The 13249-nt window shown below is 36.3% G+C and overlaps 1 protein-coding gene across 4 annotated transcripts in view; it reads right to left on the bottom strand.

Annotated features, from left to right (window-relative positions):
* SDCCAG8 (SHH signaling and ciliogenesis regulator SDCCAG8) overlaps positions 1-13249 on the bottom strand; it is a 249952-nt gene that overhangs the window by 83513 nt on the left and 153190 nt on the right. For 3 of the 4 annotated variants that reach the window (XM_079106102.1, XM_079106103.1, XM_079106104.1), the window contains 2 exons: positions 7120-7247; positions 4875-4983 (listed from right to left, as the gene is read on the bottom strand). In XM_079106102.1, coding sequence (XP_078962228.1) covers positions 4875-4983; positions 7120-7247 — 237 coding nt within the window. The remainder of the gene's footprint in view (positions 1-4874; positions 4984-7119; positions 7248-13249) is intronic. The other variant, XR_013758046.1, reaches the window with a different exon arrangement.

Genomic DNA, 13249 nt, shown 5'->3' with positions numbered 1-13249 from the left:
ATAATCTCAATCACAATATAAATGTACATGCACATAACACATTTACATACACATGGAAAATGATTAAAAGGAATATGTCAAAAGGATATAATAGTTATTTCTGGATGCTAATGGCACAGGAATTTTTCCCCTTAATTCTTCTTTGTATTTTCCAAATTCCCTACATTGAAAGTGTGTTATGTAATCATAAAAATAAAAAATGTTAATTTGCCTACCAACTTCTATTGTTCAATAAAAATTCGGTATATGTGCATGTGTGTGTATCCTTTACCTATTTAGTGATCATGATATAGCCATATAACTACTAATCTGCAAAGTTCAAAGAATAAACATACAAATTTCTATTTTAATTTAGAGATACATTTGTGGTGTGATTATCCTAGTCTCATATCAAAGTTTAATTGACTCAATCCATTTTCATAGAAAACTTAGGTAATTTTTAGCTTTACAGAAGCACAAACTTTCCCCTGCATTTTTACATACCATTTATATTATGTAAGTGCATTGCATGAAATATAAGATATTTTACTACTATAATGCCGATTATAAGGACAATTGCTTTTAAAGGGAAAATATGACACCTTCATTTTTTATTTTTTCAGACTGTTTTGACTTTTGGTAATAATCAGCAGAAGGCCACTATCAGTCTCCTCCTGTAGAACATAATTTTTGTAGTATCCCAACCTAACATCATCTGAACATGCAAGAGGGAAAAAACAGTTCAATCGGGTGTGTGTTCTTCACTTCAATTAAACTCACACAGTTGGATACCTACTGTTGCCAAAACAGTAATATAATTTATACATTATAGTCCACACAGTAAAACTACACTAAAAGTCATTTAACAATATTTATAACACCATAAAATATAGTGTTAAAATATATGAACTGCAATATGTACCAAAATTATAAAATTTGTTTCTCATCATCAGTGATTAAAACCAGGATCATTGCTCTAGCCTCAATACTCACAACCCTGGTGACAGATTAGAATTCAAATCTTAATGATCAATTTACAATTAACAAGATAGAAGTGAAACAAATTAAACCAACCATTATATATAACGAGACCCCATGGACTCCCATTGTTCCTCTTAATTACAAAACGCAAATCACAAATACACAATGGGCAGTGTTAGACATCAATCCACAAGCTTAGCAACCCAGAAAGTGACAATGACGGAAAAGAAAGAAGAGAGGCAAAACCGCATAGATGCCGGTTCTGTGCCCTATTTAGTCCTTCTCAGCGTGAAAGTGGAGAAAGGCTGAGCCCTAAGCACACAGCTGACCTCCAGCACATATCATATGCACTACAAGGCTGGCAGAGGCTCACTCCCAGCCAGTGTCCACCTTTCTGAGCTCTTCCCTGGCCAGGTTTTAAATCGCAATGCAAATCACACTGTTAACATTTTACTGCTGATTCATCTAAGTGCCTGCCTGGGGAGAAGGAACACTCCCTTCACTTTGATAAAGAAAGATCACAGTTTTACCAAAGATATTTAAATATCTCCCTTTACCTCCTTCAAAAACAACCTCATAACTGTAAGAAGCTCTCGCAGTACTGGGGAATACAGACGGAAGGAGTAGCTAAAGTTTATGTAGAGCTTCAACTAAAATCAGCCAGAATGTCTGGCTGGTGCCAATTAAAAGCAAAGTGGAATTAATCCTCTTGCCTGATGGTCAAAAACAAGCTATAAAAAATGCACAGAATCAGCATTTCATTTTTAGTTTTAAAATGGGATGTGCCATTCACAAACCCTGGGTTGCAGACACCACTACGTGCACAGAGTGGAATATACACAGTGCAGAAAGTACTGTGCAAATCGCTATGGAGGCTTCCAGAGAACAGAAGCAAATCGTCACTGTCACAATGCGACTTTTGGTCTACTTGGGGAGAAACCACATACAACAGACACACACACACGAAGGTACCATTTCAAAACATTTTCACAGAGCAGCTCAGCATAAGGCTGGGCAGAGAGTAAGAGTTTACCGGCACAAGGAGCCCAGACTGTCAGCTTTTCTAGCGATTCTGCATGGGCTCTGGTTAAATGATGAGATCTCTGAGTAAAAAAAGCTTATTTAAATGGTAGAAATCCATTTATTTAGTATGGCATTTTGAATAACATAAACCTCTTAGAAAAATGTTGCTGTAAGGAAAGGAGGGTTAAAAAAAGATGTGTTTTAAATTACTGATCAATACAAAATAAATATATCTACTTTTAGAAAAAAGTTTACTGTGGTACTCTGAGGAAAACTGGGATCAAAATTACCACAGGGGCTGGATATTTATTTTGAAGACTAAGTCTCCACAATGACCAAACTTCAGATATTCCAGGCTTTTCCTCAACTCAAAGTACAGTGAAAATTATTTATCCCAAAAGTTTGGGACAGGGTGTATAAACATTCATTGAGGGCTTCTTCAGTGCTTACTACACTTATAATTTTTATTTAAAAAGAAATACTCTGAGCCTTCAAGTTCTGCAGAAGGTTTTAAAGCAGAAGGTAACACCAAAATGGAATGTTAAATTTGGCAAGAACGAATCCTTGAAAATGTCATAGTAGGAATCCAGGAAGAAATGAGACTGGATTGATAAGAACTTAAGAGCAAACAAACAAATAAACCTCAAATCACAATTTATCCTACACACTACTTTCTTGTGAAACACACAAAATGTACCTTTTGTAACTTTAGGCGCCGTTAAAAATTTAAATAAGACTACATAGCAATTTATCAAGTGTTTCCTAACTTCCAGACCTTAATTTTTTAATTAACTTGTGAAGTTACAAATAGGTGCCTATTTTAATTCAACAATTTTAGCAAACCAGATGCTAGAGCATGACCTGCACACAATCAGATTCACTTTTTACTAATGCTGCTTGGCCCTTAAAAAGGGTTTCACTGTGATTCTGAAATTATGTCTGTCAGAAAAGGTACTCAGATCTTCTCTGGCAAGGATAAGAGCTAGTGACATGTTACTGAATTTACCAGTCAAGACCCTTAAAACAATGTCGCCAGTGACAACAATAGCAGATAGTGTGTATTGCCATGTGCCAAGCCCTCCTTATCTGAGGGTTCTACATCCACAAATTCTACCAGCTACAGGTCAAAATGTTGGGTCTGTACTGAAGACACAATTTTTCTTGTCATTATTTTCTAGACAATAGAGTGTAATGATTATTTACATAGCATTACATTTATATATTATGTATTATGTATTGCAAATATTATACAGCTAATTCAAAGTATATTGGAGAGGGCCACACCCTCTCTCTCTCTCCTGTATACTTTGAATCAGCTTTATAATACTTGCAATAATATCTCAGAGATGAGTGTTTGCCTTGCATGTGTGAGGCTCTGGGTTTGATCCCCAACACTGAAAAATTAAAAAAAAAAAAAAAAAAAAAAAAAAGAATGAAGTACATGGGAGAATGCTATGTGGGTTGTATGCAAATACTATGTCTTTTTATATAAGGGACTTGAGCATCTGCAGATTTTGGTATCCACAGGGGTCCTGGAACCAATCCCCCTTGGATACTGAGGGATGACAGTATATGTATATATGCATGTATGTTTGCTTTTCTATATATATTGTCTGAATTCCCACAACAATCCTGCAACATGATTTTTGGAAATGTTTTTACAGATGGAGAAACTGAGCTTTGGGGAGATTTGGCAACATATCCAAGGTTGCACAGCTAAGTGACAAACCAAGACTCAAACCTGGTTCTTTCTGAATTCCAAATTGTTCTTTCCTACACCCTGCTTGCCATCCACAAAGGAATAGGTTGACATCAGAAATCATATCAGGGTGTGGGGGATAACAACACACCTATTTGTTTAATTCATTCATTCATTTGTTCATTCATTCATATGTATTGGGTGCCATCTATGTGTCAGATACAGAGGAACACACTTCAGGTCAGGAGCTGGAAGAAGCAAGAGGAGTAAAGTGCCAAGGTTTAAATTCACTAGACTTGTAGAGAGTAAATTAATCTAGAGGAGGAAAAATAGGGCCCACAGGCACTGAATACAGGTTAAACTTGGCTGGGAAGGTAGCAATTCTCCAAGGGTATTTAAAGGTCATCTCTTCCTTTCTAATCTTCCCCATCACCACTGTGGTCTAATTTTCTTTCTTCTCTTTTTTTCTAAGAAACAGGGCCTTGCTATGTTGTCCAGGCTGGTCTCAAAGTAATCCTCCTGTGTCTTGGCCTCTGGAATAGCTATGACTATAGGGGAGAACCACCACACCCACTGGTTCCGAGGTGTCTTAAGTAGCAGATGTCAAATATTGTAATTATTGCAATAAAGACTTTAGAACCAGAAAGACCTAGGTTAGAACTTTATCTCTCCCATTTACCAGTTATTTAAACAGTTTTGGTTTCCTTATCCATAAAAGAAGATAATAATTCCTGTCTCAAGCTGTTGTGAGGATTAAAGAATGTACATCAAGCACTTTTGTCTTTTCAATTTCCCTAATTATTTGACCTAAAGATAGTTTTTGTGCATGCATGCAGAATCACAGTAATAGATTAAAATTCATTAGTTATATCAACATAAGATTTTTAAACTGCTTGATTTATCTGCATTCTTTATTAGAATAATTACTATCCTGAGCTTTGTTTTCTGAAATTTCATAATTTTCATTCTAAACCTTAAAAAAGTCAAATAATAATATGTATATACAATAATGAAAAAACATTAAAGTGTTTTACATGAACAAATAAGAAAACACATACAAAAATATTTTCACAGAAAATATATCAATACATAACTAATTTTAATATTAGATTATAACAATAGAAATGCTATTTTATAGGAAAAATTACAGTAATCAAACAGTGCTCTGAAAATACTGTATAACATTACCTACCTGCTTTTTTGAGAGATTTGTTCCAGTTTCTTGGCTAATGTACAGCACTCTTCCTTTAACTTTGTCAAAAATGTATTCTGGGAGGTCAGCAATGAATACTGTTCATTTTCTAGAAATAACAATAAATCCCCACCAACATAAGATGTTTATGGTTGTAGCTCTGCAGGGCTTTCCATATGTAGAGTGGTAAAAATGCTTTAGCTCACTACATATTTCCTAGAAGTCACTAGAATATTTTCAATGTCCTAAATTAAAGGACCTGTCATCTGGTAAGACACTGAATCTTGTGAGACATTTATTTTCATAATAAAATTATACATCAGTAACATTTTTGATCATATCAGCTTAGTGGTAACATTTTAGCATGTTCATAAATTGTCAAATACCTCAAGTGGAGTCATAGATGCTTATATCTTTGTAATATGCAAGATATTATATTTTTATTTTGACAATGCTACCACAAACAGTGTCAAAATTCTCGAAACCAGATAATTCAAAACTAAAATCATCGAGGAATTCTCTTTTACACTGAAACTCGTGCTTTATGTTTCATATTTATGCACATAGTTTACTACTCCCACCCTCCCCCCCTGAATCTTGGATATACTTCTCTAATTATGAAGGTAAACTGTGTGATTTTCGTTAGAATGTTGATTTTCTTCTCAACAGTATGTGCTCCAATGAAGATTTGGTCAAAGAAACTGAGTGTGCAAAATAAATGGGCGTGTTCTTAAGGTGGTTTTAACAGTTAAAAACTCTTTATTTATCTCAGTTTCTGCCCAAGACTCTTTAATCACTAGGAGTCTGCTAGCAGTGGGGGCCAACAATAAGTTATCCTATAATTTCCTCTGTGTTTTCAGTAACAAGATGTACTGAATCTGGTGAATTTTCATTTCTTCTGGCCAAATGTGGTAAGAAGAAAATCTCTACTGAAAGTACTGGAGGGAATTTTGTGAGTCAATATGAAATTCACCTCTTTATAAGTAAATAAAATTAATAAGTTAATAAGCTTAATAAAGTTAATGAAGTTAATAAATTTCATGATAGTGGTTTTCCACCTGAGACAGGAATTTTCTACCATGTCATCAAATACGATATATATTACCCTATGAAAATTACCTCTAAGTGTAAGTTTTAATAGGCTTTTTATTCCTTTTTAATTTTAGCTAATGATTGGCAAAAAGCATATAGCATAGAAAGCAAAATAAATGAAGGCACTAAAATTAAGCAACATTTTTTGGAAGAGACAGGATCAATTAAACTTTTGTTTTAATAGTACAATCAGCATGGAGTATGTGGTGTGGAATTATAATGACTGACACTGTCTTGTTTTGACTAACACTGTCTGTGAACACACAACTCAAAAGTGAAAGGAACTACATAATGCTCCAACTGAACAAATCAAACTGCCTATTTTCAAAGTGCATTTTACTTTCAAATTAAAGGTAAAGAGTTACTGGCCAACTCAGTTTGCAGAATAGTGCCAATGTGATGAAAGATGGCAATTTTTAGCCAAGCTGCCAGCTGTGGTCAATGCCTTGTATTAGTGAATTTTAACAGCAGTTGTGAGAACTTGAAGAATGCAAAGGATTAAACATCACTCTAGATTGGATTGGGGGAGGTGGGGAAATCATACAAATGCTAAAAATGTTCGAAGCTGCAAAGATTAAATAAAGGAACATATCAATTTGGAGCCACTGAATTACATCCAGCTGCGACAGTGAATTAAGAACCGATTAATGGCTAAAGCTTTTCTCCAGTTTGGATGCTGAAGCAAACTCATTAGGCTTTTAGAGTAGCTATAATGTGTGTACTGTGGGAACTGTTCAATGCTATTCAGGAGACTCTAACTGTAAGCTCAGAGCATTTCCCGCAGAGCTTCTGATGCTATTTTCTTTATATAACATGTGTGCCTGAAAACCCAGCCAAAAACAAGCCCTTTGTTTTTCTACTTTGTTGTGGTCTCTCTCAGCTTTACGTTTCTTGAACACAGGTAAATAAACTCATAATCCAGATGGTGCAACAGATGTGAGAGCAGCACTCTGAAATCAACAGACAGTGGGCAATACTTTCCATTTTCTCTTTTAAACGCTAACTAATATGTAATTCGGAATCTCCGGTGTAGTTAGCATCTGCTCCCTTCGGCCAGCCAAAGGTTACAGGTGTTCCTGATGTCATTTCACAGTAAGGCGTGGGCCTGGCTTGTGAGCGAGTGCCCAGGCTCTAATCTTTCCCTACCACCTACCAGTTTTGTCATGCTGGGCCTCCATTTGCTGTATCTTCTGTGTCAGCTCCTGCTCTCTTTGCTGGGCCTGAAGGGCTTGGGCCTTTGCTTCGTTGCTAAAGCTCTGCTGAATGCTATCTTTTTCCAGTCTGCAAAACAGAGAGGAGACATAGAAATGTAATCTGCAGATCAATGGACTTCCATCACTTCCCTATGGACCACAGAGAGCCCATAGGCAGTAAATTGTGAAGCACAAGAGGACAATGATCTTTCCACAGAACCCCGACCCCAAAAGGGGGGCAATTCAAAGGACCTATCATACAATATGAATATATGCCATAAGTTCTTGTGCACAAAAGGACACATGACAAATGAATAAAGATATTCTGTCACTTTAAAGTACACATACCTTTTTTCTTTTTTTCTGTAACAATCTCACTGTTTTGCACTGTCAATTTTTAATCCTCTGAATGGTCAGTATTTCCTAAAGATCTTGGAATTCTAGCAACAGTAATGACTTAAGTTTTAGTTTAAACAAAACTTAAATTCCTTCTTTTAAATATTGCATTACGGGGGATTGAACTCAGGGGTGCTTTACCAGTAAGCCACATCCCCAGTCTTTTTTATTTATTTTGAGACAGTGTCTTGCACCAAATTGCCCAGGCTAGCCTTGAATTTGTAATCCTCCTGCCTTAGCCGCCCAAATTGCTGGGATGACAGGCAAGTGCCACCATGCTTGACAATCAAAATCTAAATTCTTAAAACTAAGATTTGTTGGCCACTTCTTGTTTTCCTCCAAAACTTAAAATGGAATCTCAAATATAATGCAGGAGACTAGAGGCCAGTAAATGATTCTGTAGCACCGCATGTATGTTTTCGTTAAATATTTTCACACATTGGGCTGTATAATGTGAATATAAATATGAATATAAAAATGAATAACTTTCCTCAGTACTTCATAATAAAATTTCTTTTGAGTCGTACTCAATGAAACTGCAGGATGAAAAGTTTCTGTAGTCAAAAACAATATCCCATCTCACTGTGAAAAGATATTGACCTATCCTATTGGGTCAACATCCAATCTCATTGGCTCCTACATAAACAAACTTCCTGAACAATTAGAACCTAAGCAGTGCAAAGAACCTCATTATTGCAACACTGCTGAGACTGACACTGTGCATATATATGTACCATGCATGTGTGTCCACACACACACATATACACGCATTATACTACATTGGTTCTTCAAACTCTAAATATGAGTGTTATGAGGGTTTCCTTCAATTAAGTGACTTAGTTATTTCTATCTCCTGATCTCCTTGTGGGCATTTCTCATCCATGCTGCTTTAGTTTACTAATTGAGATATTTACTGCCTAGCCTTTGCCAAACTAAAAATAAACAATTCCATAAAGCTATCACTACCAGTCTATGTACCGCTGTGGAACTTCAATTCACTGGCTTCTAATTATAAAGTAACATAAGGAAAGCCTGTATTGAAATTGGTCAATGCATGTGGTAATGTTGTAGTGTAAAATTCCAGAATGAAAATACACCCACACCTCACTCAAATGGAATCATCAGGGGTCCATGCTAAATGTGAAATAAGGTCCCGTCTGGTACTTCTAACAACAACACCCCCCTGGATGTGGTCCAAGGTCTTGTCTCACACTCAGTTCCAAAGTAGTATATTGCAACAAATGGATAGTCAGACAAGGCTACTTTCTGCCTTCTCCATCACACCACGCATTTTCTGGCTATGGATTATTGCACATGTTTCCTCCTCTTCCTGGAATGTCCCCCGCCCACTCATTCAATCCCCCTGCATGATGCCTACTATTCCTTTAGGGCCTAGTTCAAAATTCTTCCCTCCTCTTCCCTCTCTTTCTCCTAAATAAACCATTCTTCCGTCCATGACCTCAATATATGTTGTATACATCCTGGCACTCATCACCCTTTAATTACTGGTTTATATGTCTGTCTCCTTTTGTCATGCTGTACCCTGAGCCCAGCTTAGTGCTTGGCACATAGGAAGTGGGCAGTGAATGTTTAAAAATTGGATGTTTTTATACCCTTGCCATGGGGAGAGAAGGAAGAATGCAATCTTTAAATGAAACTGAAGAATCTGTCTAAATCTCAGATGAGGAGGCACTTTTCAGAGATGTTAGAAAAGAGTGACCGGATGAGAATGGCTTTGCCAAATGGAGATGGTCCTGCTAAAAGAATCAGTTTTAAAAGTACCCTGTTGGGGCTGGGGTTGTAGCTCAGTGGTAGAGTGCTTGTGTGAGGCACTGGGTTCCATTCTTGGCACCACATTAAAATAAAAAAACAAAATAAAGATATTGTGTTCATCTATAATTTAAAAAGAATTTTTTTAAAAGTACCCCCTTGGCCATGCCCAAGTCAAATCCCAGCTAAAGCAGGGGCTATAGGTAGGGAGACCTGAGGCTCTTAAATCCCTAATAATTAGGTGACCTTAAAATGTACTGTTCAAAATCAATACACATTTAAGAGTGAAAAGGAGCATTATTAAAAGAATTGTCATAAGTGTAAGTTCTCTTTATAAAATAAAACAATGTAAAAGACCCCTCTACCAACAAATGTTTTTACACCTTGTGTTTCTTTTTTTTTTTTTTAGTTGTAGACGGACACATGTCTTTGTTTATTTAGTTTTATGTGATGCTGAAAATCGAACCCAGTGCCTCACACGTGCTAGGCAAGTGCTCTACCACTGAGCAACAGTCCCAGCCCCACAACTTGTGTTTCTTGAATCCTTACCCAACTTTCACACTAGTTGATACACTACACAGTTATTTTTCATGAGATACAAACATGATATATTTTTAATTTTTTACCTCCTTCCTTCTACCCCTTCCCTCCTATGTTGCCCTCTCACCTTGCAGGTTCTTTCTGCTTGGTAAGCTTTAAATAAAACTTCAGAACACTAGAGATGAAAGGAATTTCAAATTTGTTTCATCAAATCCTCTCACTCAGTAGCTCAAAAACAACCACCACCATCATAAATGACCCAGGGTAAAACCCCTGAGGGCCACAAAGAATTTGAAATCCACTGATGGGTTACACAGTGAACGCAAAGGTAGAATTGAAACAGGGAAACCTGTTTTATAACACCTTAGAGATAATGCAATAATGAACTGAAAGAATTAATAAAAACCACTTGAGTATCCAAGGAAAGGACTAAAGATGTATTCAAATCAATCCAATAAATAGTTATCATGACTATTATGTAAAACACACTCTGAAGGACATTGGGTCAAATAAAGATAAATAAGACCACAAGACCTAGTTCTTGTCTTTAATAGGGAGTTCAAAATGAAGACACACACACACACACACACACACACACACACGATATTAAATAGCAGATGGTGAAATAGTCACTAAGAAATGTAGAACAAGAGGAAAAAAAACTATCAGATCATAGAAAAATGGGAGATCAATTTTAGCTGAGCATGGGAGCCTTGGGAAGGACAGCTAATCCAGTCACCCCCAACTTGTTTTCTTTCAGTTCTGACTTAAAACATTGATGATTTTGTGGTACTAGGGAATGAACCCAGGGGTACTCTACTACTGAGGGACATCTTCAATCCTTTTTATTTTTGATTTTAAGCCACAGTCTTGCTAAATTGCCTAGGCTGGCCTTGTATTTGGGATGGTCCTGCCTCAGCCTCCTCAATAGTTGGGATTACAGGTATGTACCACCATGCACTGTGATGACTTCGTTTAACCAAGCTTGTGGTTAGCCATATTTTACCAATCAAAATAAAAGCAATGGCAGTAAAGACGACTTTCTTGGTAGTTATTACAATGGGCTAAAGGATTTATTCATAATGTCTGAAAACGAGAAACAATCTAAATGTCTATCCCTTGATAGATGGATAAATAGACTATGGTACAGCCTTATAGGAGCATACTAGGAATACTAGTAATAAAAGAAACAAGTTGCTCTTCCATACAACACTGAAATGAGCCTCAAAAGCAGTATGCTTAAAGGAGTCAGGCTCCAAAGATGTATTTTATGATTTCATTTGCATAACACTCTAGAAAAGTACTGGAGTAACAGAAAGAAGATCAGTATTGCCAGGTCCTGGAGGAAGGGGAGGGGCACACAGAGACTTTTTGAATTAATAGAAATGTTCTGCATCATGATTATGATGGTTCCATGACTATATCACTTGTCAAAACACATTTAACTGCACACTTAAAATTTGTGGTTTCTATTGTATTTAAATTTACCTCCACAAAGCTGATTTTAAAAAGGAATAAATGTTCTAGCATAGAAACATCCACCTCTCTTATTCAAGTTATTCATATTACCTTGATGTACTAGTAGTACATGCATGTACTAGTCATGACAATGTTGTATTGGCAAAAGTTCAGAATTAAAAGGAATGAACAAGCACTGGTCAGGCCTCAAACATATACTAAGTGCACAATTACTTAGTCTTTTTTTCTATTTATAGTTTTGACTAACTGTATTTTCTAAAAATAGCTACAATATTTACCATCCCATTTCCACATAATTTATTGTTTTAAATTTTTCCATTTAAAAATGTACATCAAAGAGCAAACATGACTTGTTAGATAGATTGTGAAAAATGCAGTTTGAATTTAACAGTTAAGACTGAAGGACCAAGATTTTCTGATGATCTCAAAATTCAATAATAAGGGCTGAGGAGATAGCTCAGTTGGTAGAGTGCTCGTCTCACAAGCACAAGGCCCTGGGTTCGATCCCCAGCACTGCAAAAAAAAAAAAAAAAAAAAAAAAAAAAAAAAAAAATTAAATAATAAGCCCAGGTCAGGAACAATGACAGCATCAAGTCTGAGAACCAAGACCTTACAGTGGCAGTGACTAGGACACCCCTCCCATCTGCTGTCTCTATTCACCTTTTTACTGAAGTCTGAAGTCCTAGTATCAGACATACAACACTTTGGGCTACAAGGCATTTCCTTTTTAAAGAACAATACTGGGTACTTTGTGACAGTAGCCTATCTGCATGACAAAACTTGTGAGAGGGGAATGGGGGTGTAGCTCAGTGGTACAGTGCTTGTCTAATGCATGTGAGGCCCTATGTTTGATTACCAGCACCACACACTTTAAAAAACATAACAAAACAAAATTACCAAAAACATTTGGAGAAGATTTATAACATGCTCATGAACTAAAAATTATACTTGAAGGAATAGAGAGAAACAACAGGGAGGATCTCCCAGCTGTTCACTTTTCCCAACACTGGTTAGCTTTGATCACTTGTTTTACACCATCAATATGCTGAAAAGTATTTAATAACTAGTCTCAGGAGTGGGCAGAGAAATCCCTCATTTGTCATATTCATCAGGTTTCAGCATAGAGATTTCCCACCACAGCCTGTTTCAAACTACCAAAGTGAACATCAAATTGGGAAGACATCCTCACAATCAGCTCTTGTGAGCTAGAAGAAGCCAGTCCCAATACACCACTGGTTAGTTGAACTTTCCCAGACTTCTCCACTGTAGAGTTACTGCTTTCCCTTTTGTAATTAATAAGTACTTAGTTGGAGGATGCTGAAACTATAGAAATATCTTATTCCTCAATAAACTCTCACTTAGTAGTTTTACATCCAAGAGTAGTAGTTTTTCTACTCTTGTTTTCTATTTATATTAGTTAACATTGCCCTGTAAGGAAAAGCTTTCCTTTAATTTATTAATTTACTGATATTGGCATGGAGTTATGAATTCTTCTTTTATTTAGTGGGTTATAAAATTCATTATGATCATTATTTAAGTTCAACTTATCCTGATTTGATCAGTGGGGTACCCTTCAAGCTGGTCCTGATGTGATACATCTCAATTTTTTTGTGCACTTTGTAGATTTCCATCCTCACAAGATGGTTTGTAGGCTTATTGTGTACCGTCCCTGATTCCAAGATGCAGCTTGTCCAAGAAGCTCTTTTTGTACATTTTCATGGAGAATGGTATTTAGAAACCAAGATCCATCACCAGGTGGTGCTCATTGCTACTATGATGCTTCTAGGTCACCTTAGTAGTAGACAAAATTAGGCTATGAATATACATATAAGTGTATGGGCATGAATATAAGTATATATATTTGTACATGTGTATTTATATGAATATATATACACATTCATACTG

This window comes from Sciurus vulgaris (assembly GCF_902686455.1).
Source record: "Sciurus vulgaris genome assembly, chromosome: 12".
Lineage (NCBI taxonomy): Eukaryota > Metazoa > Chordata > Mammalia > Rodentia > Sciuridae > Sciurus > Sciurus vulgaris.
This window is presented reverse-complemented; position numbering and strand designations above follow the sequence as displayed.